This window comes from Bos indicus, chromosome 11 (genome assembly GCF_029378745.1).
Source record: "Bos indicus isolate NIAB-ARS_2022 breed Sahiwal x Tharparkar chromosome 11, NIAB-ARS_B.indTharparkar_mat_pri_1.0, whole genome shotgun sequence".
NCBI classification, from domain to species: Eukaryota; Metazoa; Chordata; class Mammalia; order Artiodactyla; family Bovidae; genus Bos; species Bos indicus.
Window position 1 is genome coordinate 12102636 of NC_091770.1, and position 26944 is coordinate 12129579.

Here is a 26944-nt window from a genome sequence, read left to right on the forward strand (position 1 = left end):
AGGAGTGACTGATTTGATCTCCTTGCAGTCCAAGGGACTCTCAAGAAAACTATCTAGCACCACAGTTTGAAAGCATCAATTCTTCCGAGCTCAGCTTTCTTTATGATCCAACTCACATCCATACATGACCACTGGAAAAACCATAGCTTTGACTACTGAGAACTAAAACCTAGGAGGCACCTCTCAGATGAAACTGTTCCAAAAAGGTAAGGGAGGAGCCAGAATATATAGGAATTTTTGCTGAAAAAGAAAACAGAGTCAAACATCAATAGATTACCGCTAATCACAGAAGGCAGACATCTCAAATTAATGATTTTGGTTCTTGTCTATAGATGGAAAGATGCAAAAGTCTGACTCATAGAATTTATTCCTTTGATGTGTATCCTAACTATCTTGGGCCAATATCCTGTTTTTCTGCATCCTGAAATCCCTTCAGGGCATAGTTAGGGTAGCTGCAATGGTTGATGGCTTGATGGTGGACAACTTGTGATTTTTACCAGAATGGCAGGCAACATTCTTGTTTATTGAAATGGCAGGCAACATTTTTTTATCCATATTGATGTTAAAACTTAGAAGTGCTGTATCTTGGGAATCCTTCAAGCAAGAGGAGGGAAAAAAGGAGACACATAAGTCAAGCTTTTCCAGGCCTCCACCAGCCAACTTCACCTATAATCATTTAAGGTTTAACCTTTCTGAGTTTAATTCACTTTCCTTTACTCTCTCAAGGCCTTGAACTCTGAAAAACTATAATACTGTTCTCTGGCTATAAGGCATCATTTTGACTCCTCAAAGCCTCTTCTAACTGTGACTCTCCCATTTTTTCTAATTAGGGTTCTATGCTTTTTTTTAAATTAGGGTTCTATGCTCTTTATCAAATGTATATTTTGTTTTCTTCAGCGAAATGTGAATGTACCAAGTAATTTTAAAGTTTATTTAAACATTTTTTTCCTCCCCTCTCTAAGTGGTAGTTCATTTTAAGAAGAGCCTTCAAGAAGTCTAGAAAGCATTTTGAAATTAGTTGAATTCCTCTATTTTCTACTTTGGTAATTTTTATTTCAGTAAAATATGAAGGTTATTAGAACTGTAAACCTGTTGGATATTTTTGAGAAATTAATATTGATTTAAAAATATTGTCACACCTCATAAATTTAAGTGTGTATGAGAATGTGAAAAAATGTTGGATATTTGTTAAGTAAAAGTGAGAGGTTTTTTGTGTGTGATTTTCTTTCCCTGTTTATACCTTCACTTAACAGTATGCCACCTTTCCTATAATTTTTATACCTCCCTTTAATTTTTTAATGAAATATTTATTTCATTAAAATATTTTTTATACTTGCAAATTGGATTTGAGAGTCAGGCTCTGATAGCAGTTTCAACTCTTGAGAAACCATACTGTGATTAAGGACAGTAAAAAGGAACTGGAGTGAGCCAAGCTCTCAAAAAGATGGCTTGGCCAGAAGCTCCAATAACCTGAACAAGTCTTTTAAGAGGAAGCTTTCTTGCCAGCCCATTGGAACCTTGATTCAGTCCCCAGATAACATAAGATAGTCAAAGGTAGGATTTGGTTCTCTGTGAAGTGGAACAAGCACCTTGATATTCTTGTGAGGCTGGCGCCACTCTGCAGAACTCCAGGCACTGGCTTAAGCCTCTTAGAGACTGAAAACCTACTACAGATCTTGGAATGCAGAGACAAGTCCAGAAAGAGGCGTCTTCACTGTCCCATTCATCCGTTGGTTCTACTTGGCCACTAGTACAGACATGTTCTCCTTTTCATTTGTGATTATAAAGGAAAGCGTCTCTGTGTTCATGGAGTCAATCTGTGTGTGTTTCAATGGACTGGGGGCTGCTGTACCCCTCCCACGTGTAGTTGTTCTCATCTCTGTTAAGCAGCCTCTGAGAATATGGGTGTGCAAATCAATCCCAGTTGCCTGTAATGCTAAATCCTGAACAGGTTATAGCTCTTGTTACTAGAGAAAATAGCACTGAATAATTTGGGGATGTATGTGTTCTTCTATTTCCTGTTCTCTGATTATAAAAGTGGTCTGTACTCACTTTTAAAGTTTATAAAATGTAAAGGAGAATAAAATCCCATGTAATCGTTCTCTCTCTAACAGCCTCAGCTAACATTATGAGATGAATGCCTACTGTCATGTGTTTCACTGTTACTGTATTTTACATAGTTGAAGATAAATGCAAATTTTAATTTAAAAATATTCACACTTTCTTATGCTATTAACATTTTTCATATATGTAAAAAATTGCCTCTATAGGAATAGTCCTGTTTTAAAGGAAACATTGAATCACAAAATTATAGGAGATCTGCTTAATATATTTATTGATTTTCTAAAATAATACTAGTGAAAATTCCTGTGCTGTGGCTAATACACTAGTAATTAGTCATATCAGCCTTCTTTAAGTGAATCACTTAAATATTTGCCCATAAATTTCAATACCAACTCACTAACTTACAACTGAATGGAAGCTGAATTTTCTTCTAATGTTTTGTCCTGGATATAAAACAGTGTTTCTTTACATTTGTTTGGTCACCTACTCTCTGAGAATTCAGTAAAACATACCCACCTTCTTCACAGGGAAACGCATATTCCCACAAAAAACTAATTGTAATGATAATCAATTATGATATGCCAGGCACTCTACTCTGCCAGTGGCTTTACATGTTATTTCACTTAACCCTCATAGCAGCAGTGTAAGGAATACACTGCCACCCTCATTTTTGAGATAAAGATATTGAACCTTTTAGGAGATTAAGTAGTTTGCACATATCCATAGAGCTAGTAAGTAGAACTCAAACTCTGATTTTTAAAACCCCAGAGCCCATCCCCTCAATCATTGTGCACCTAATTTTAGGAAGCTCATATATTCCTAAAGCCTACTTATTGATACTCATGTTAAGGACGCCTTACTATTGCAATCCAAAGAGTTTCATTGGCAGTAAAGAATGTGTGTAATTAATTGATCTTGTTATTTCTGTAAAGTATAGGTATTTGTTGGACATCTACTATTTTGAACACTTTGCTGTGTTCTGTGATATAGTCCTTACCCCTAAGAATTTTACTGTCTACACGAGAGGATAAGCACTACATTCATAAAATAATGAGAAAATATAAATATGAAGTTGAATATATAGTATTTAATATTTCTATATTAAATAATTAATCTCTTAACTTTGTTGCACCTGATGCAATTGTCATTTTCTGATTTATAAAATTAAAATCAAATCTAAAAGGCCACTGTGTCCTCTGGGAACCTGGAAAATTGAGTGTGTCATAAAATGAGATCTATAAAGTGTGATTTACTAAATATGTATCAGATCCAGATACCTGAGTGGTTTCATCAGCATCATGTCAGCCCCAGGGAGCATGCCCAATAACGAGATTCAGGAATGTGTAGCCAGCTCTCAAGCATTCAACCCGTGTATCACAGGGCAGTCCTGTTGAACTGAACATGTGTAGGTCAGCAGAACACCTTGGCAGTTGCTGTGTCTTGACTTGTGGGGTTCCTACTGACAGAGGAAACTTCAGTACTTCAAATGATGCAGCATAAGGCATATGTCATATGGGAGTAGCAGTGATAATCTACCAACATTGGATGAAATCGTCAGACATAGGAAGCTTATTTAAGCTGACTGTCTGACCGTCAAGGCTGTCAAAAAGAGTGACTGTGGCTATGACTCAAAGAGCTGCTTTCTATAGGAGCATAGTATGAGAAAGTTGTACGTGTGATTGAGCAGCTGTTACATACAAGGTTATCACAGATGATTGCTATGAAGGATGGATTATTTAAGCTTTTATTAACATGGCTCTTATCATGTATTTGTACAGTTTTAGAACTTTACCCTTTTAAAACTTTAATTATCTGCGCTATACATATGATGGAATTAATTTATAAATGACATATAAATTTTCTTTCCAAAGTAAATAGAAACTTAGTGTGCTGTCATTCTATATAGTTTATCTCCTTCCATTTGAGTTATTTTTATTTGAAATCTCTGAAGTAAGACTATTTTGTGAAAACTCCAGGATAAGAATGTTTTTTTTTTATTTCACATTTGTGCTCTATATAATTAGTTTAGCAAATTGGTGTAAATTTTATTTCATGTAGTGTTTTTATATTCCCTGCAACTTAACTTGTTAACATTATTTTTTAAAGTAGGGCAAGGAATTTATGAAAACCCATTAGACATTTCCTAGATGGAAAATAGTTTTAAAGAACAGGAATATCTGTCATTGTTCGTAAATCATCATTTGAAGCTATCCAGTTACTAGTTGTTTGGAGGAATTTTCCAGACATATATGCAAATATATTGGTAGATTTTATTTAATTTCAAAAGAAAATATGATACCAACTTCCTGTAATTTCTTAAATTCATTCCTGGAGAAAAATAAAATCAAAAGGAAAACATCCCTTTTCATATTTGTTTTGAGCAGATATTTGAGTTGTTTTTGAAGTAAATAGTAGATTGATGTTAAATGTTTATCCTGCTTTGTTTGACTTCACGGATAGAATTCAAGGGATAGTAACTGTACAACTTTTGAATTTTCTCTGTGTCTATTTTGTCTGTATATAGGGGCTTAAACAAGACCTTTCGATTTCATAATAAGCAGGGCTTAGGGACAATAAAACTTGACATTCTTAACTGTTAACTAGTACATTTCCCTGTAGTCCTATGCAGTTACCTTCTTCTTAATGATGTAGAAGCCAGAGTCATAAACTAAGCATGTACCCAAGGCACTATTGTAAATTGCAAATAGCATTCATGTGTCTCTTCGACCTAAGACTCAATTGGAGTAGAGGAAGAGAAAAATAATTTTTAAGAGTGAAATAGAAGTCAAAAACAAAGAATACACTAGGAGGATAGACATATACAAAAATTTCCTAAGTTTTTGCAGTGATATTTATTTAGATGGGTCTTTTCATATCTGCAATACTCTTTTACTGAAGAGCCAAGCACTGGATTGGGGCAGCCTCTGCTGCTGGTGTGTGTGTTTGTGTGTCTGTGTGTGGGTTGGCAATAATGCACTCATGAGATAATACAAATAATCAGTGAGGGAATAATTAATGATGTGGCAGGGAATATTTTTTGATAAATGCTTGGGGAATGAGGTGACAGGCGTGAAATTAGAAAATTCCTTCAGCGATCTAAAATATAAATAGCTTTCGGAACTGAAAAGAGTTTCACAGCTGAAGATTTTATTGTGTTGAGAGGAAAAACTTTTTTCTCTCCCCCACTCCCTCCTCCTTTGCAAGTTGTTTGTCCATTCACAAAACAAATACTCTGAAGCCCAGCGCGGCTCATGGGAATAAATTTCAGGTCGAATTAGTACAGTTTCCTTGCTGTCAGGATGCTGGAATTAATGGTGTTTTGATGACACGAATTTTGAAGGGCAAACAAAGAAGCTGAAGGGAGAGAGACATGACTCCTTAGAAGCTTGGTCCTCCTCTCCCCCAGCCTCTCTTGTCTTCCCTGTCATCCGTCTGCCAATCTCCCTGTCCATGGTTAGTTAAAGGCGCTTTTTATCCTCTTTTCTTTCCCACAGAGTTTGCCAGATCCGGCCCGGTGCCTGGGTTCCAGGAGGACACGCTGCAGTTGGCCTTCATCGACTTGAGACAAGTAAGTCTTTGTGTTTTTGTTTTTTGTTTTTCTTTTAAGATGTGTGACTGAAGACCATCAGGTCTTAAGGAAAAGGAGAGGGGAGGGGCATTGGCATTGGCGATTCACACTGGAGACCTAAGGGCTTTTCCCTGTGTTTGAGGCCACCTCTTTTATTTAGCTATCTGGGATCCTTAGCTATGGTGGAGTTAAAGGTTTTGTGGATGGAAGGAAAGGGAGGAGGTGGAAGGAGGGCCCCAGAATGTAGTGGGACTCAAGTGACCCTCAAGTGATGTGACCCATTGTGCTATAGTTGGCTTTTGCAGACACAGCAGAAAAGATAACTCAGCAAACTGATGCTAAGCAGGTGCACTGATGCAGACTGCCTGCTTAGAGAACTTCTGTTTGCAGATAATGAGGGCAGTAACAGTTAATAAAAATGAAATATTTTACATTCTGGATTGTTGATTTGGTTTGTTGACTTTTTTTTCTGTTCCCTTAAGTCTTCTCATCCCCACCTTTGTAGAATGTGGTCAGCCATGAGTGACTGAGTGGTCATTGTAGATGACTAGTAAAGGCCCTGAACAGTCATGATAACCTGACAGGTAACCCTACTGAAGTAGTGTGATGAAAGCGGGTACTTAGGTATACCTGAGGTTTGCAAGCCCATCAGACAGAGTCATTCTGTAGAGCTGTTGCTTGCAGATTGAAAAGGGTGGGTCGGTGGGTCTTGGTGGATTTGGTACAGAGGAGCAGTATGGGTGGGGGCCGACAGAGGGAGAGGGTTAACTGGGCTCTGTCATCTCTTCACTCTGAAGATGGATGGGGTTGGATAGAAAGTGTGAATGAAGTAAGAATCAATGACTGATGCTTCTCTCCTATTAAAACAATCTTTTTTTTTTTGTCTGTTTTTAAAAGGGTGCTGGCTTTGTTTCTCCTGCCATAATGATGCAGTGCCTCTTGTTTTCAGAGCTGACAAAGTTTGCATTCTGAGAACTTTTAGATGCCCAGGGTATTTCTTAAAGCTGTAGGACCCCTTGTATTGGTAGTCTCCTTACCACTGTGACTCGATTCATGCTAGCACAGCTTTTAACCCATAATGGATGGCTTGAGCTACCCCTGAATCCTTGTGGATGGGTGGTGTAATCTGTCATCTGATGACAATTCTGGAAAGCCCTGTTAAGCAGAAAACAGAAAATTGTGTCTCTATAGACCTGCAAAGTTTGAGGATTCAGGCTGTGTCCCAGAAACGTGTGTCAACTTAATATTTAGGAGTTGAGATGGGGGTTCTCTTAAACATAAAGGCTTTCTCAGCATGGTCCCAAATGGAGCTGAGTATCTCTTTCCACCCTTTAGACCTTCCACCTGTGGATTCAGCAACTCAACTGAGGCGTTCAGGTTTTAACCCCTTGACTGATGTTAAGGCTGAAAGGTTGGGATTTTGCTTTGGAGTTTTGTGGTATGGTATCTGTCTGACTATCCCCACACTGTTCTTTCTCAGAGACTTCTGAGCCAATTGGCTTTTCTTGGAAAGCAGAAATTGAATTTCATTGGAAAAACACATCCAAGGAAAAAATTTTCTCTTCTCACTGTTCATGAAAAGGAAGTGTGGTAATTCTCTCAAGTTTGTGGTTTTGGTCCCTATGGAAAGTGACTGGTGTTCACAGAAAATGTTAACTAAAGGAGTAAGTTAGAAAGCACAGCCAAAATAAGGTGGATCTGAGCTGGGATGAATGCTGAAATACTTGTGAGTTCTCAGTGAGCACTGTTGTTTATGCTTAAGTTCCTATTTTCTATTACATTTTTGTTCTCAGAGTTCCTTGCATGAAATTTTTAGGAGTAGAAAAAACTCTAAAACTCACTGAATCATGAGAGTATGCCTCTTCCTATTGAATCTATCACTTAATTTCTATTTATGTCTGTCTCTATTAAGGCAGCTTAAATTCTTCTTAGATCATATGAAAAACTTCCCTAGCTCATTATTAGCATTATTTAACCTCAGGTAGGTTAAATCAGTGTGACAAAAATGATCTTTCCCCATCCCATGCTGAAAATGCATCTCTCTTTGTAGTTCATCTTAGTCATTCTCATAAATTAATTAAAGTGAGCGTTGTTTTTAAAGGGAGCAGTTTATGAACTATAAGAGATGTTCAGATTATAAATAGAAAGCCTGGAAGCATGTTTTCAAATAAGACATGATTAGGTGTCCTTTAATATATGTCCCTTTGCCTGCACTCTTTGGACTCCTAAAATAAGAGTTATAGAATTTTGGGGGCTACGCTGGGTGCTGATCTTAAAAATCATGTAAATGTATCCTGATTTATGGAGCTTCCATCTGCTAGTAATTGAATCTTTTTCACACATAACATTGTTACCCACTCTATATCTAGTTCTTACGTGGTTGATTTTATACACCACAGCTGAAGGTTTCGCTATCTTTGGACAGTGTTTGCCTTTTAAGACATTTTATTAACAAACCAGATTTTAATCATTAAATCGTTACTTAATAATTAGTCATTTCATTATTTATTTAGCCTGTCTAAACCTTTAATGTCTTGACTCAATTATCCACCTTACTACTTGATTTGACTGTTATGTTCCTTATAAGTCAAAGATAACAGTATTGATCAGAAATGGCTGAAGTTAAAGAAAGAAATTAAAGCATGTTATAGGATACATATATGCACCCATGGAAAAGGGGGATTTGTGCCCGTTCAGTGCAGCAAGGATGTTCTTTTACTGTCATTGAATTTATTTTGCTCTCTGGTTTATGAATATATTCATGCTGATCATGCTTTTCATGTCCTTTTGCTTTAGAGTGTTTCAGACTATCAACTGAATTATAATTTTGAAAATATTCAAAACATAGAATATTTGATGAAATCATCTCTGTACAGACTATAATAACAGAGTGTCATTTGAAAGCCATAGAATTTTATTAGGAAGCAAATTAGATGTGGATAGCAAAACTATTTATCCTTTCTGAGCCATCCTGTCTACTCTGATTTTTCTACTTCTTAAGGAAAAAAGTGAAATGACATTCTGAATACACAGGATTTCATGATATTTTACATTTGTAAAACACTTCAGAATTAAAGCATATTTATACACATAAGTCATTTGTCAGGTTTGTGGATTTAGAAAACCAGCTGTTAATGGAAATTTGTGCAAATCAAAGGAGAAGGCAATGGCACCTCACCCCAATGGTACTCTTGCCTGGAAAATCCCATGGACGGAGGAGCCTGGTAGGCTGCAGTCCATGGGGTTGCTAAGAGTCAGAAACAACTGAGCGACTTCACTTTCACTTTTCACTGTCATGCATTGGAGAAGGAAATAGCAACCCACTCCAATGTTCTTGCCTGGAGAATCCCAGGGACGTGGGAACCTGGTGGGCTGCCGTCTATGGGGTCGCACAGAGTCGGACACGACTGAAGCAACTTAGCAGTAGCAGCAGCAGCAGTGCAAATCAAAATCTTCTTCTTTTACACTTTATATTTTCTGTATTCTGAAGCTCATGAAAGGATTGCAGTACAATTTCACATCCATGTATCAAATGTGTGATATTTCTATTAAAATCCAAAATTTGGATTAATCCTAAATATTGAGAAGGTCAGCTTAAGGGCTCACTTATTAACTGCCTTGAAGTAGCATGTATATTCTAGGTACTAATAGTTGCTGTCCCTTAATGGTTCATAATTGAAAGTAGCAACTCAAGGCCACTAGCAGATCCTCAGTAGTTATTTGATTCTCAAACAGTACTATGGTTGGTATTTTCTTCTGTTGTTAGAGTTTAAGTAAATAATGCCAATGAACACCAGAATTTTAACTTTAGTTGATTTTCATTTCAGTCTATCAAACTCTGAGTGCCTACTATGAACAAATTACAACTTAGGTGTTGTGGGAATAGACAATGGATATAATACACTCTAATAGCAAAGCGGTGAACAGCAAATACTGGATTCTAGTATAAGGCACACTATGAGTAAGTATTTCATTGGAAAGCTAAAACCATTGTGTGTGTTTCAGTTATTTCAACAGCTTTCGCTGCATAACAGATCACCCCACAACATATTGGCTTAAAATAGGAATCATTTATTTAGCTCATGTTTCTACAGACTGGACAGATTCAGCTGAGCTCATCAGACTTTGAGATGAGCTACTAGAGTGGCTGCAGACTACCTGATCCAGGATGCCTTAGCTAAGCTGACTCTTCTCTGCTCCTTGTGATTTCTCTCTAACCAACTGCCCAAGCCAGGCTTCTTCACATGGCATCCTGGCAGGGTTCTGGAAAAGCAAGAGGAAATGTGAAAACCTCTTGAGGCCTACACTTGAAATATCACTTCTTCGGCATTCTGTTGGCTAGAGCTGGTCACAGATAGGGGCAGCCCAAATTCAGGGAATAGAGAAATAGATTCCAACTTACAGTCTCATTGGAATATGACTTTTATATAATGATGCAAAATAAACAATGCAAATCAGGAGCAAAATTGAATCTCTAAGTACAAAAAGAGGCCATGAAGTAGAGAGGTCTTTGTAGGCCTTGGCAGTATAAAATTTTTCATGGAAAAGGTGGAGAGTTAAACCGAGAGGAGAGTTAAATCAAGAATAGCTGGATTTAAGTACTGTTTGGAAAAATCTGTGCATGTGTCTGTGTGTTTGTTGTTAACCAGGATCTAACTGTCTTTCTGCCTTTAACTATTAAGCTCATCTCTTTAAATACCATTTTCTTAATTTCTCTTCTTTATTCTTTGTTTTTACTTTTCAGCTTCTTTTTGGACCTCTTTTTTTATGTTCCATATCTCCTCATCAAATGCTGTTTATTACAAGCTACCCTGAAACATTTCACATTTCTGTTATTCCTTTCATTATGAGAGTCTTAATTTCCCCTGATAATTATTACATTATTTATTTAATTTTTAGCTGTTCACCTTCCATTTCTGACCAATAGGGAAAGGCTTGAATGTGTTCTTTAGCAATGTCACATTATTTTCTGTTCTTTGGCATCAACAATTATTTACTTCCAATATACTTAAGTTTTATAAAGCTGAATGAATTAGGTTGTGACATTGCATCAGATCTCCTGAATGGAGCTTGTTGGCAACGACTCTTAAACAGCAAAGCCATCCCAAGATATCTGTGGCTTTTTTTAGATTGAGTTGGTGACATTCCCTCTAGGCCAGTTACTCTCCAATTTCTAAACCTTCTGTCTAAAGTAAACACAGTGCCTTTCCATTGCAGGCACTTAACATGCCTTAAAAACAACTATAGGACCTAAAAGAAATAATTGTAAATTTCTTTGGAGATATTGAACAAATTCTGGTATTATACCTGTTAGAGATATAGAGGCAAAATCAGTAAGTTAGCCAACATCAGGTAGGGAAACCTGAGAACCACCCAAGAATCTTACTGCGTAGAACTGCCCCTTTTATTTCCCCTCCTATCTTGATCCTGTTCAATAAAATTTTGTCTTTTTATTATATTTACTTTCTGTCTTTTTTGGCCTACTCTCAAGTTTAATGAACAGTGTTCCATTAAGAGGAATATGTTCCCTTTGCTTGACTGCTGTTGGCTCTTATGGAAAAAAATCCTAACTTCGCTTTATAATCACTTATATTTTAGCCTCAGTAGAATATCCATTTATATCAAAAAACTGCTTTTGTCTAATATGGCATATATCAAAATGATACTTAATAGAATTTATTTTATATTATTTCACCCTAACCAGACTAAACAACCCCTAACTAGGTGATTAGGAGGCTAGGCTAGGGGACAGGCATGAAAGGCCTCAAGGATCAGTCTTCATCACTGATCATTTCTTCCAGTATTAAACTGGAAGAAAGCCATCTCCCCCATGTACTTCTTAATAGGGAGGGGTGGTAGCCTGTAGTTTTCCCATGTATTTACTGAGCAGTTGTCAGTAAGTGATGGTAAAGAAGGGAGGTGTGGGTGTAGATAGATAGGGGAAAGTTTTTCTGAAAGGATGTTCCTGTTGGAGGAAAATAGAGACCGTGGTGTATTAACCCTCTAGTATTGAAGTGTGTGGATCAGTAATGTGGTCAGTAGAAATACTCTCCAGGTGCTCAATTGAAATAGTTTGTGGGTATTTAATAATGACCTATAAAACTGAGAGTCTGCTGCTGCTGCTGCTAAATCGCTTCAGTCGTGTCCGACTCTGTGTGACCCCATAGACGGCCTCCCACTAGGTTCCCCCGTCCCTGGGATTCTCCAGGCAAGAACACTGGAGTGGGTTGCCATTTCCTTCTCCAATGCATTAAAGTGAAAAGTGAAGGGGAAGTCGCTCAGTTGTGTCCGACTCTTAGCGACCCCATGGACTGCAGCCTACCAGGCTCCTCTGTCCATGGGATTTTCAAGGCAAGAGTACTGGAGTGGGGTGCCATTGCCTTCTCCAGGGAGTCATCTACACCAGAGTTATTAATCAAATAGTTTGATAACCCATGAAATTGGAAGATGTCATTTATATAAATGATGTGAATGGTGGGGTTGGAAGGATGGTTTAAGACATTAATTGAATTATCTAGGAAAAGATTATCTGCACAGCCAATATGATAGCATATGTAACCTATCCCTTGGACAGTAGGGAGATCAATGCAGTATGTCCTAAATTTAGTAAATCCTAAAGGAAATCAACCCTGAATATTCATTGGAAGGACTGATGCTGAAGCTGAAACTCCAATACTTTGGCCACCAGATGTGACGAGCTGACTCATTGGAAAAGACCCTGATGCTGGGGAAGATTGAGGGCTGGAGGAGAAGGGGAAAACAGAGGATAAGATGTTTCGATGGCATCATCAATTTAATGGACATGAGTTTGAACAAACTCAGGGAGATAGTGAAGGACAGGGAAGCCTGGCTTGCTGCAGTCCATGGGGGTCACAAAGAGTTGGACACGACTGAGTGACAAACAACAGTGTAGGTAGATGTCATTTCAGGAATGAAATCCAGGGTTATCATATCCCAAAGGCATTTGCTGATTAGAAGAGGTTGTAGTATTAATAATATATTGGAACACCTTCACAAATCTATGCTGATACAGAGCTACTAAAAGTTCCTGCAGGCTATAGTCCATGTTTTGATATAACCATGGCAAGCACTTGAATGTTAATATAGACCTCCCTAATCAGAAAGTATTTATTCATTCATTCATTCAACACTATGCCTAGCACTGTTATAGTGGGTATAGTGATATAGGGGGTATAGGATAATGAATAAAATATGATCCATCCCCTTGTGGAGCTTATATTCTGGTATAGTTTGCCCATGGTTGTAAAATAGGCCTTTTTAATGTTCTGGCCTTCCAAAAATCTCTCTTCATGTGACCCTGGTGCTTTGAGAGAATGCCATTTTGTCTAGATAATCTATTTTTTGTATTGATGCTGTATTGGTCAGTTTTAGGGACAGCTGCAGAATTTTCTGTAAAGATCCCCAGGACAAGGTGAAGTCTGTTGCATATTGATAAGCAGGCTTTCACAAAAGAGTATTTAGGTATGGTTGGCAGCCTGGCATAAATAAGATAGTTAACTTGAAATACTTCAAAAAATAGTCCTTTGGTTTTTGAAGGCAGGTTTTTCTAATTGTATTGACAAAATTCTTTTGCCCAAGTTGTTTTGACAGATGCTTATAACCTTCACAGTGATACCTCTAACCTTAAAGGAGGTTCTGACAGCAAATAATTTGTATTCTGAAGTAGGAGAAAGCTAACACTTTTAGGTCTCTAAGTGTAAGTAAGTGAAAGTCACTCAGTCATGTCCAGCTCTTTGCGACCCCATGGACTATACAGTCCATGGAATTCTCCAGGCCAGAATACTGGAGTGGGGAGCCGTTCCCTTCTCCAGAGAATCCTCCCAACCCATGGATCGAACCCAAGTCTCCCGCATTGCAGGCAGATTCTTTACCAGCTGAGCCACCAGGGAAGCCTTTTGGGTCTGGTTCTGTAAAAAAAAAAAAGAAAGTAAAAATGGGAATATTTCCAAGAATAGACTCTACTGAGCTAGACTTTTGACCTCAGCTAAGTCAACGCTAGATCAGCATACACACAGATGGGGCACAGGTGAATAAGGTCTTCAGCTGCTGCAGTGTGGCTGCAGCTTTTGCAAACCAGATATATCTCCTTACCTTCCTCACGACAGTATTAACTAGAGCTGTCACAGAAGCTTTACAGAAGGAATTGCCAGTAATATGTCATACATTCTAGGATTTACTGAATGCTTTTGGTTGGTTGGAGAATTTATTCTAGAACTGTTGAGACTTTGTCTCACCTAGACCAGCCTCTTAACTGGGGAGGAGGTGAGCTCAGAAATTCTGTCTTAGGGCTCATTTCTGATTTAACACAGAACCCATTTTTTCTAGATCAGGGTTTTATGAAATAATATCCAAGTAGAGTACAACTGTTTGGTAATAGAAAATCGTATAAGGAATCACTTAAGAACTAGGAAAAGACCCAGATATTTAATGGGCCAGATAACATTATAGCGTCTTAGGAAAACCATTTCCTATTTATTAACCTCTCTCTATGGAGATCATTTTAGCAATTCAGAGGTCTAATTTCTTAAAGTCTCATGGAATCATTTCAGGAGGTCAGGAGTCAGAGGAGAGGGAACAAATATTACTGGTTGATCCTCACCGCATTGAGACCATGGTAGTCTCAGAAGAAGGAGACTCCTCAATGATTTTTTTCAAGTGAAGAATAGTTGGGGCCTTGAAGGGAAGGGGGAAGGGTTAATGAGCTCCACTGTGTATTTGCCAGGGGCTTTGCTTTTCCTCTGAGAGGAGGCATATCTACTTAGCAAAAATTTAGGCAACAGAAACTCTCTGCACAGTTGTGCTTGGTGGAGAGGCCTCTTAGCTTCTTTAAGGGCCTCCTCCTGTAGGTAGTTTGTGTGTCCAAAATGCTGAATCATTAATAATAGGATATTAATGACAGATACATGGAAATAAGCAATGGATGAAGAACCTTCAGTTAGAGGGGTTGTGGACAATCTTTTGGGTAGCACGAGATAAAACACCAGGCTTTTGATGTGTTTTCCCACAAATAATACATTGGATTTGGCCTTTGACTTACAAGCTGGCTAGGCTAACGTTTTCCATTGTTACTGGCAACTCATATTGATACAGTCCTGGGTTAGATGGCTCATCTAATCTAAAGCTGGTCAACAGAGTTGTCCACTACTTCCCACTTTAAACTGGAGGCAGAGAGATCTGCCAGCTAGAGGTTCTACCCAAGTATAGAATAGCCTTTCCAGAAGAGTGAGTCTATAGTGTGTGACAATCCTCCTACTCCTTTGGTCCAGTAAAATCTCTGTAACATTTAATATGGGCATGGTGCCAGCATCACTCCAGATAGCCCCATAGTGAAATATGTCAGTTCAGAGGCTAGTTTCATTCCCTTTCAACTCTTATGTGAATAGCGAATAAGTGTAGCATAGTAAGCCACATGGTTATTTCTACGTTGGCTCATAGACCACATTTGTGATCCTCATGCTAAATCATAAAAGACCTAGGCAGTCTGTGAGACTAGCTACTAGGCTGACCTAAGGCACTGCACCACTCTCTACTTTCTCAGCAAGCCAAGCCTCAGAACAGATTTCTCCCTTACCTCCAACACAGTGTGGATATGCATATGCATAAACCTGGAATTTGTGAATTTCTTAGATAATAACATCTTCAAGAGAAAGGACAGGAAAGTCATCACCAATGAATTTCCCTGGGAGTAACAGTGGAGTCAGAGGCTGTTGTTGGTAGTGCTGGCTGAGTTGCAGCCTGGTGAGCTCCCAACACAAAGCTCATCTGCATTAACTACACTGTCTAGTGTCCTATTAGAGGACACTCACAGGCCAGAGGGCAGTAGAGCCAGTGCGTGCGTGCTCAGTTGCTATGTTGTGTCCGACTCTTTGTGACCCCATGGACTGCAGCCCACCAGTCTCCGCTGTCCATGGAGTTTCCCAGGCAAGAATACTGGAGTGGGTTGCCATTTCTTGAAACTAATTTTTAACAGGGCTTCCCTTGTAGTTTAGTTGGTAAAGAATCTGCCTACAGCGCAGGAGATCCAGGTTCGATCCCTGGGTCTGGAAGATCCTCTGGAGAAGGAAATGGCAACCCACTCCAGTATCCTTGCCTGGAACATCTCATGGACAGAAGAGCCTGGTGGGCTGCAGTCCATGGGGTCGTAGAGTGTATCCTACTGGTAGCCGCTGGAGGGCAGCAGAGAGTGACAGCAAAGGGCTAGATTTGGGGAATTGGGGCATATTTCATTTTGCCAAGAAAGAAGCCCCCATAACTGTAAGAGAATTAGCTCTCTGGGAGCCACCATTACAAGCATAGGCCCATGGTGAACAAGGAACAAAGAGAACATCCAGAACCTGATCTGAAGGTTAAAACCCTTTATTAGGCAAGTTCAGAAACCAGGATTTGGTAAAGAAATGAAGTAGAATGAACTATGAAAGGGGAACCAGACATCAGTAAAGATCGGGAACCAAAAGTGCTGTCTAAAGTGTCAAGTTCAATGAAGCAAACAAAGATGGAACAGGAACCAAGTGAAAGAAGCAACTACAGTGGGACGCACGCCAGAGTGAGTGCACTGAGGCAAACAGACAGTCAGGAACGACTGACTCAGGCAGCCGTACAGGAAGGAGCCTTTTGTAGGACACCTATCAGCAAGCAGGGAGCTGCAAAGGAATTTCAGACACAATCACACAGCTATATCAACGGGATGCTCACCTCGTAAAGTAGTCCCTCCTTGATTAGACAGGATTATTTCTTGTTTTGGTCTTTGTTGATTTCAGAAGCCAAATAACCCATTGAGAATGTGGAGAGGAAGAAATGATAAGGCATTTTAAGATGTGACCAAGGAATTATTATGTATGAAATGTTAAATTTGGGCATGAAGCCCTTCTGAATAGTATTGGTGTCAAAGGACAGCTCACTTTCCTAGTATAGCCTCTGATGTTCCCTTTTGGTATTTTTACACTGTAACATTTGCTGAGAATATCCAGTGGAAAAGAAAACCAGGCTCTTGACTAGTTATATAGGCAAGATCCCAATCAATCCAAGATTTGGGATCTGTTCCCAGTAGGTTAGCAGAGAGCTTTCTGGAGTCTATTTTAATTGCTATGTAAGCAGATTTCCAAACCTCTTAAGTATGGAGAAAGAAAACTCTTTTTTGGCCTGTTAAAATTCTAGTGTCTCCCTTTGTTTCAACTCCTTAAACATCAGGAAAAGGAAATTCTTGTACCTGCAAATTACAGTAACCTTATGGTGGCTGTTAAGACAGCATAATGGTTAAGAAATTTGGAATCAAGAAGACCTGGATTTCTAGCTGTGATATTGGCAAATTATTTGACCTCGCTAAGATGTAGTTTCCAACTATCTTTGATTATACGCTTACCAAATACTGTGATGTAATTACAATATCTTATTTAGTGCTTACTCCAGCATTTTTAATCTTATAAGCTATAAAATCTTCATTTTTATAGACTAAGAAATGTTTCCATAGGTTAGTTCATAAATATAACAGGTGAATAAATTATGCTATGCCCTATATTAAAGAAATATCTCTCATCAATAAAAAGAATAAACTACTGATACATCCAATTCTAGAATTTATGTAAAATTCCAGAAAGGGAATTTCATACAGCATATTTGAGATTCATCCATGGAGTAGACGTATCAGTAGTTCATTCCTTCCTTATTATTGATGAATGATATTCTTTATATGGATATATTGTACTTTATTTGATTTTTCACCTCTTATGAACATTTTGTTTCCAATTTTGCACTATTGTAAATAAGGCTGATGAACACAAGGAGTACTTGCATAGATACATGTTTTTATTTCCCTTGAGGAATTATTGGAGTATATGTTTGACTTTATTTTTTTAAGGTCAAACTCGTTCCCAAAGTGGTTGTACCATTTTCCATACCTGTCAGCAGTGAATGAGAGTTCTGGTTGTTCCACATTCTCTTCAACACTTGGTGTGACAGTCTTTTATTTGTTTGTTGGTTTGTTGAGGCATAATTAACATGTAGTAAAAATTCATCCTTCTTAGATATACAGGTCTATAAATTTTTACCAAGTTGTGCAATTGTGTAACTACCACCAAAATCAAGATACAGAATATTGCCATTACTCAAAAAATTCCTTTATACTTCTTTGCAGTGAGTCTCTTCTTTCTACTTTCAGCTTCTGACAATGATTGTTTTGATCTCTGATGCTACAGTTTTGCCACTTAAAAGGAATAATACATATAAATGGACCCATACGTTTCATTTGACATCTTTCACTTAGCATGATGCTTTTGAGATTCATTCATATTGTTACATATATTAGTAGTTTCTTCATTTTTATTACAGACTACTATTCTGTAATGGGGATTATTTATTTACTCATTCACCAGTTGGTAGATATTTGGATTTTTTCCAGTTTGGGGAATATTATGGAAAAAAAAAAAACCCACAATAAAGATATGTGTAAAAGTTTTTATGTGGACATGTGTTTTCATTTCTCTGGAGTACTTAGGAGTGGGGTTACTGAGTCATATGGTAAGTATATGTTTAACTTTATAAGGAACCATCGAACTGTTTTCAAAGTTGCTTTACCATTTTACATTTTCACCAAGAATACTTGAGAGTTACAGTTGCTGTGCACCCTTACTAACATTTGATAGTGTCAATTTTCTTTTCATTTTTTAACATTCCAATAGGTATATATAGTGTATCTTGTGGTTTTTATTTGCATTCGTGTAATGACTGTTGATGCTGAACATTATTTTGTGTACTTATTTGACATCTGTGTTTCTTCTTTTGTGAAATATTTGTTCAAATCTTTCATCCAGTTTTAAAAATATTTATTATTGAGTTGTAAAAGATTTTTACATATTCTTATTAGCAATTCTATTAGATATGTTTGGCAACTTTTTTCCTTAGTCTGTAGCTTTTAATTTTCTTAACAGTATTTCTTCAAAAGTTTGAGATTTTTACCCGAATAAAATATAGTTCACAGTGACATCAATTTTTTCTTTTATGGCTCGTGCATAATGTAGAACATGAAGTTCTTTGTTAAGAAATTTTTACCTAACCCAAAGATACAAAGATTATCTCCTGTTTTTTCTCTAGGACTGTTATATACAGTTCGGGGTTCTGGTTTTTTTTTTTTTTGTTTGTTTGTTTAAAAACCCACATTTTATTTATGTAGATGCATATACCTATATATTTTTTTAATTTTATTTTAAACTTTACATAATTGTATTAGTTTTGCCAAATATCAAAATGAATCCGCCACAGGTATACATGTGTTCCCCATCCTGAACCCTCCTCCCTCCTCCCTCCCCATACCATCCCTCTGGGTCGTCCCAGTTCACTAGCCCCAAGCATCCAGTATCGTGCATCGAACCTGGACTGGCAACTCGTTTCGTACATGATATTTTACATGTTTCAATGCCATTCTCCCAAATCTTCCCACCCTCTCCCTCTCCCGCAGAGTCCATAAGACTGTTCTGTTTTGTTCATTTGTTTGTTTACATTTGCATCTCTGTTCATACTTTCTGAGTTAATTTTTCAATGTAATGTAAAATATGGTCAAGGTTCATATTTTTATATAGAATGTATGTGTTTTCTAGCCCCATTTGTTAAAAAGGCCATACTTTTTTTATTGATTTGCCTTGAAACCTTTATCAAAAGTCAGTTGACCATAGATGTACTGTTCTATTTCTGGACTCTATACTTTGTTCTGTTCATCTGTGTGTCTGTTGTTTTACTCTGTCTTGATCTTGCTTTTATATTGTCTTGAAATGAGGCAATGTGGTATGTCCTCCTGTATTTTTTCTTTTTCAAAATTGTTTATTTACTCTAGGTCCTTTACATACATATTCTAGAATCATTTTGTCGATTCCTACTAAAAAAACTCGTGGTGGAATTTTGACTAGGATTTTACCAAATTCATAGGTCACTTTGGAGAAAATTGACATTCTGACAATATTGAGTCTTCTAATCCATGTACATAGCCTGTCTCTCCATGTATTTGTGTCTTTGATTTCTTCTATCAGTGCTTTGTACTTTTTCAGATAATGTGCACATACTTTGCTAGAATAAATCAAAGTACTTAATGTTCATTTTAAAAGCTATTGATTTATGTCAATTTTTAATTGTAAATTGCTAGTATATAGAAACCCAATTGGTTTTTGTATGTTGATCTTAAATATCAAAAATTTTAAGCTCACTTATTATATCTAATAGTACTTTATGCATCTTTGGGATTTTCTAGGTAGACAGTTATGGCATCTGTGAATAAAGACAGTTTTACTTCTGCCTTTCCAATTGATGCCTTCTGACTTGACTAGTTGCACCAGGACCTCCAGGACAATCTTATATAGAAGTGCTGAGAGCAGATTCCTTGCTTATTCCTGATCTTAGTGGGAGAATATTTGATCTCACACCATTAAATGTAATGATAGGTGTAAGTTTTTTTATGCTTCTCATCAGTTGAGAAATTTTCTTTTAATTCTTAATTTGCTTAGAGCTTTTATTATGAAGAATATATCAATTTTGTTGTTGTTGTTTAGTCACTAAGTTGTGTTTTACTCTTTATGACCCCATGGACTACAACACGCCAGACTTCCCTGTCCTTCACCATCTCCCAGACTTTGCTTAAACCCATGTCCATTGAATCAGTGATGCCATCCAACCTCTGTCACCACCTTTTCCTGCCTTCAATCTTTCCTAGCATCAGGGTCTTTTCCAGTGAGTCAGCTCTTACCATCAGGTGGCCAAAGTATTGGAGCTTCAGCTTCAGCATCAGTCCTTCCAATGAATATTCAGGATTGATTTCCTTTAGGATTGACTGGTTTGATCTCCTTGACATCCAAGGGACTCTCAAGAGTCTTCTCCAGCACCACAGTTCAAAAGCATCAGTTCTTTAGCACTCAGCCTTCTTTATGTTCCACCTCTCACATCTGTACATGACTACTGGAAAAACCGTATTTTTTACTATATGGACCTTGGTTGGCAAAGTGATGTCTTTGCTTTTTAATATACTGTCTAGATCTGTCATAGCTCTTCTTCCAAGGAGCAAGCGTCTTTTAATTTCAGTATCTCATCATTTAATTAGTCACTATTAGTTTCAGAGAAGGCAGTGGCACCCCACTCCAGTACTCTTGCCTGGAAAATCCCATGGACAGAGGAGCCTGGTGGGCTCCAGTCCATGGGGTCGCTAAGAGTCAGGCACGACTGAGCGACTTCACTTTCACTTTTCACTTTCATGCATTGGAGAAGGAAATGGCAACCCACTCCAGTGTTCTTGCCTGGAGAATCCCAGGGACTGGGGAGCCTGGCGGGCTGCCGTCTATGGGGTCGCACAGAGTCGGACACGACTGAAGCAACGCAGCAGCAGCAGCAGCAGCAGTTTTGGACTTATGTTATTACTAGTGTTTTTTTATATATTTAAATTATAATGTGTTCATACATAAAGCCTTCTTTTAATCTGAATTTTTCCTTAAGGTAATTTCTTTATGCAAGAGTTATAAAAACATTTTTATGGCTTTTAAATATATTGCTGGTTCATATAACAAAGTAACTTAAAGTACACCTAGCAGTGTATTCATGCACTAGTTTTTCAGCACCCTCATCAATATTGAGTCTATAAATTATAAATTTTAAGTGTTTGGTTAACACAATATGTATAAGAGGGTATTCTTATTTTTTTATTCCATGTCTTTTTTATGTTGCACATTAAAAAAATGAGTAGCCCATGAACATCAGTAAGGGCATGAATTTACCATTGTCTGGTTTTCAGTTCTCAGTGCCCTGTCCTGTGATAGGTTTTTGGTAATCTGATTTGATGGATCTCCAATTTAGCTTTTAGCTTATTACAATCTAGTAGGAAAGATAAACCTGATATTTCTAAAAAGTAGCATATCATTGACAAATTAAGTATTGTGCAAGCATTACGGGCATTTGAAAGAGAGAAATATTGCTGAGCCTTTAGAAGTGATGATTCTTGCCTTTCTGGTTAATGGGTCAGTAGGAGATGATTTTGTTTCTTAATTTTATTTTGTTTACTTAGTTTTATAAAAGTGTTCTGTGACCAGTGCATTTGAGATTCACTATTTATGGTGTCTCTAAAATTGTGTGTGAAATTTAATTCCATGCTAATAATAAAAAATGTTCAAACTATTGCTTACCTCCAGTGTTACTGTAAAAAGATCAAATGAGCCTGCTCTTGGCTAGAAAAACTAAGGTGTGACTTCTCTATTTTCCAGAGTATGCTAAAAAAACAATATGCTCCAGAGATTTTATCTAAAGATTGAGGTGCAGGTATTCACCTAAGCTGAACATCAATCAGAAAAGACCTATCAAATTCTTCCCAGAGTTCTGATGCTTTGGGCCTGGTGAAGACAAGTAGCAGGTTCTCTGTCATAATGTTTTGGCTACTTTAATGGCTACTTTAAAAGCTACCGCAAGTATAGTCTGTGGTATTCTGTGACTTGGGACCACAAGAGACTTGGAGAGACAATGGGAAGAAAGTGGTTCTCAGGATCTACTGGTACACCAAAGCTCTATTTAAGAGAACAATAATGAATTAGCAGCATCACTGAAAGTGAATGTATGTTAAGAGGGAAAGGAAGGTGTATCATTCTTTTTAGATTATATATTGCTAACAATTTGTCAATACAACATTTGTAGTGTATGTGCTTCCCTGGTCTAAATCCAAGTGTGATTAGAGTTACATTGTTGTTGTTGCTCAGTCACCCAGCTGTATCCGACTCTTTGCAACCCCTTGGACTGTGGCACGCCAGGCCTCTTTTTCCCTCACCATCTTCCAAAATTTGTCCAAGTTCATGTCCATAGCATTGGTGATGCCATCCAGCCATCTCATCCTCTGACACCCTCTTCTCCTGCTGCCCTTAATCTTTCCCAGCATCAGGGACTTCTCCGATGAGTCAGCTGTTCACATCAGATGACCAAAATACTGGAGTTCCAGCTTCATCAGTCATTCCAGCGAGTATTCAGGGTTGGTTTCCCTTAAGATTGACTGGTTTGATCTCCAGCTGTCCAAGGGATTCCTGGGAGTCTTCTCCAGCAACACAGTTAGAAGGCATCAATTCTTCAGCCAAGGTCCGTCTAGTCAAGGCTATGGTTTTTCCAGGGTCATGTATGGATGTGAGAGTTGGACTGTGAAGAAAGCTGAGTGCCAAAGAATTGATGCTTTTGAACTGTGGTGTTGGAGAAGACTCTTGAGAGTCCCTTGGACTGCAAGGAGGTCCAACCAGTCAGTCCTAAAGGAGATCAGTCCTGGGTGTTCATTGGAAGAACTGATGCTGACGCTGAAACTCCAGTACTTTGGCCACCTTATGCGAAGAGTTGACTCATTGGAAAAGACCCTGATGCTGGAAGGGATTGGGGGCAGGAGCAGAAGGGGACGACAGAGGATGAGATGACTGAATGGCATCACTGACTCGATGGACATGAGTTTGGGTGGACTCTGGGAGTTGGTGATGGACAGGGAGGCCTGGCGTGCTGCGATTCACGGGGGTCGCAAAGAGTTGGACACGACTGAACGACTGAACTGAACTGAACTGAATTCTTCAGGGCTCCACCTTCTTTACAGTCCAGCTCTCACAACCCTATGTGACCCCTGGGAAGACCATAGCCTTGAATATATGTACCTTTGTTGACAGAGTAATGTCTCTGCTTTTCAACACACTGTCTAGGCTTGTCATAGCTCCCCTACCAAAAAGCAGCAGTCTTCTGATTTCATGGCTGCAGTCACCATCTGCAGTGATTTTAGAGCCCAAGAATAGGAAATCTGTTGCTACTTCCACCATTTCTCCCTCTATTTCCCATGAATTAATGGGTCCAGATGCCACGATCTTAGATTTTTTAATATTTAGTCTTCAGCCGGCTCTTTCACTCTCCTCCTTCACCTTCATCAAGAAGCTCTTTAGTTCTTTCACTTTTTCCCATTAGAGTGGTATGTCAGATATCTGCATATTTGAGGTTGTTGATGTTTCTCATGCCTATCTTGATTCCTGCTTGTAACTCATTCATCACTTCTCATGATGTGCTCAGTGTATAGACTAAACAAACAGGGTGACATTAGACAGCCCTGTCATACTCCTTTCTCAATCTTGAACCAACCAATTGTTCCATTCAGGGTTCTAACTGTGGCTTCTTGACCTGCATACAGATTTCTCAGGTAACATGGTCTGGTATTCCCATCTCTTCAAAAGCTTTCCACAGTTTATTATGATCCACATAGTCAAAGGCTTTGTTTGGTGTAGTTGATGCAACAGAGGTAGATGTTTTTCTGGAATTCCCTAACTTCAACTATGATCCAGTGAATGTTGGCAATTTGATCTCTGGTTCCTCTTCCTTTTCTAAACTCTGCTTGAACAGCTGGAAGTTCTTGGTTCACATAATGCTGAAGCCTAGCATCCAATATTTTAAGCATGACCTTACTGGCATGGGAGATGAGTGCAGTTGTTTGATGGTTAGCACATTCTTTAGTACTACCCTTCTTGGAAATTGGGATGAGGATTGACCTTTTCCAGTCATGTGGCCACTGTGGGGTCTTCCAGATATGCTGGTGTATTGAATGCAACACTTTGAAGGTATCATCCTTTAGGGTTTTGAATAGTTCTACTGGAATTCTGTCACATCTACTAGCTTTATTAATAGCAGTGCTTCCCAAGGCCCACTTGACCAAACCCTCCAGAATGTCTGGCTCTGGGTGACTGACCACACCGTTGTAGTCATCCAGTTCATCTGGATCTTTTTTGAACATAGAGTTCCATATGATGCTGTTAATTTAATTTTTCCTTCCATTATAACCTCTGATAGAAATCATTAAAAGAGAGAAAGTGGTTTTTCTTGTGTTTTCTTGGAAGAACGTAGGAAGTTCTTTCCAACTTCCTATGTCTATCTGTGTGAACCTCTTTTCCTTCACTGTCTGATTGATTAAATGGTAGTGAAAGAAGACAGTTTCATTGGAGGAGGTAATGATTGACTTGGAACATAAGTGGATAGTGGTTATGTTCATGATACTTTCTGTTAAGTATGAAACTATTTTATTGTCACTTCTTCTCTTGACCTGTCTTATGCTGCTACCATTAAAAATTTCTTATTTCGTTTTTTTCATTCTGCTACCTACTATTTTTAAAAACTACAGTTATTGTTAGGTCATTTGCTTGCTTATAAAGCCTAAGAGCTCTGTTGCCCAGAGAACAAATGAAAAACTCCCAGCAAAACAAGTCTGGTCCCAGCTTGTCTCTCTAGTCTCCTTTCCCTGTCTTTTCCCCATGTAACCTCTAATGGGACCACTCTTTACACCTCCCTGATCCAAAAACTGGACAAGCTTTAGGCCCCCTCTGCCTGTCACAGACTGCTCTCTTGATAAAGTGACAAACTCCTTCCCTTCCTTCACAGTTTGGCTCAAATGTCATCTCCTTTATAAATTCTTCCCAACCTCCTCAGACAGATTTAATTGTTCCCCCTTTGGGTCCCTGACATTTTGTATATCCCTTCATTACTAATTCCTTTGTAATTACTTGTTTAATCATCTGCCTTCTCCATTAGATTCTGAGTTCACCAAGGGCAGGATCTCTGTTTTTATTTATCCTCAAATTTCCCCTGCTCCAGTGGGTAACGTAGTTCCTATGAGGTATTATGCTTTCATAACTGCTTTCTGAATGCATTGACTTAATATTGTTTTGTGCCATTTTAGAAGTAAATGGAATTAGATTGAATTTCTGATAATATTTGTACTCAAACTCCCTTAAATAAATAGTATTCATTATTTTCCTCCCACACCATGCTCTTCATTTTCACTTTACTTTAGTCCTGTTAAATGAAGTGCAGAGGTCACAGCCCTGAGGAAGGTAGGACCAAATATAGGGAAAGGGAGCGTCACCGGTAGTCCCTGTGACCCAAAATAGGAAGAGCTTCACTTCCTACAGTGAGAGTCATGAGGGAAGCCGACCTAGAAAGACAGTAGCTCCTCTTCTGGTAAATTATTCTTATTACTTCAACAAGAGATGACTTCTTAGATGAAACACTTGGTCATATTCCTCCAACCTTAATGAGCACCTGAGTTCAAGTATCAGGTGATGCCTTTGTATTTCTGTGCCCAGATGCGTGTCATTTTTTCTCAATGCAAATGTTCTGTTAGAGTCCATCCAGTATTTCATCCTTGCTATATCCCTCTGAGATGCATGTATCCCCTGTAACTGAGCTCCAAAATTAGGCCAGAATATCAATCCAAATTCTTAAATCAGTTCACAAGGTTGACATCTTTTTTTAGAATGACTTCTAGTTTACAAATAATTCTTATTGAGGCAGTGAGGAATTTTGAATCAAAGTGATTATTGCATTGAAAATATAAATATGGCCTTATTCTCCAAGCCAGAAATATACTATCTTCATCTTATATAATATTTTAAAAACTCTTAATATGTTATATCCTAATTTTAAATGTCCTGAAACTAAGTTCCTGATTCCCCCTCACCCCAGCCCCATAAAACCAGGCTTCCCAGGTGTCATTAGTGGTAAAGAACCTACCTGCCAATGCAGGAGAAGTAAGAGATGCAGGTTAGATCCCTGGATCAGGAAGATCTCCTGGAGGAGGGCATGGCGACCCACTCCAGTGTTCTTGCCTGGAGAATCCAACACACAGAGGAGCCTGGTGGGCTACAGTCCATAGGGTCACAAAGAGTTAGCCTTGACTGAAGTGACTTAGCATGGCATCCTCAAAAAAACCTGTTCCTTCTGTAAGGAACCTGTTCTTCTTCACCTCAATTAATGGCAATTCTGGTCTTGCTTGTAGGAATAGATATCTTGAAGTCATCTTTGACTCCTTTCTTTTTCTAACTTCCTACATCTAGTCTGTCATGAAACCCTGTTTTCTCTCCCTTCAAAATATATCCAGAAACCAGCCATTTAGAACTATCATTTTTCTCGTGATTGAAGTAATAATTATTTCTCATTGTATTCTTACAGTAACTTCCTAACTAGTCTCCATGATTGTGACTTTGCCCCCTACAGACCATTCTTTGCCCCCTACAGACCAGCATGAAACAAAACAGAAGTCAGATCATATCAGTCCTCTGTCCAAAACCTTACGATGATTTCCCATTTCACTTTAAGTAAATGCCTGAATTCTTTTAATGTTAAGTCGCTCCAGTGGTGTTCAATTCTTTGCAACCCTATGGACTGTAGTCCACCACGCTCCTCTGTCAATAGGATTCTCCAGGCAAGAATACTAAAGCAGCTGCCATGCCCTCCTCCAGGGGATCTTCCTGACCCAGGAATGGAACTCTTATGTCTCTT

The 26944-nt window shown here is 38.4% G+C and overlaps 1 protein-coding gene across 4 annotated transcripts in view; it reads left to right on the forward strand.

Moving 5' to 3' along the window:
* EXOC6B (exocyst complex component 6B) overlaps window positions 1–26944 on the forward strand; it is a 722047-nt gene that overhangs the window by 552925 nt on the left and 142178 nt on the right. For all 4 annotated transcript variants that reach the window (XM_070798075.1, XM_070798078.1, XM_070798076.1 and 1 more), the window contains one exon: window positions 5559–5632. In XM_070798075.1, coding sequence (XP_070654176.1) covers window positions 5559–5632 — 74 coding nt within the window. The remainder of the gene's footprint in view (window positions 1–5558; window positions 5633–26944) is intronic.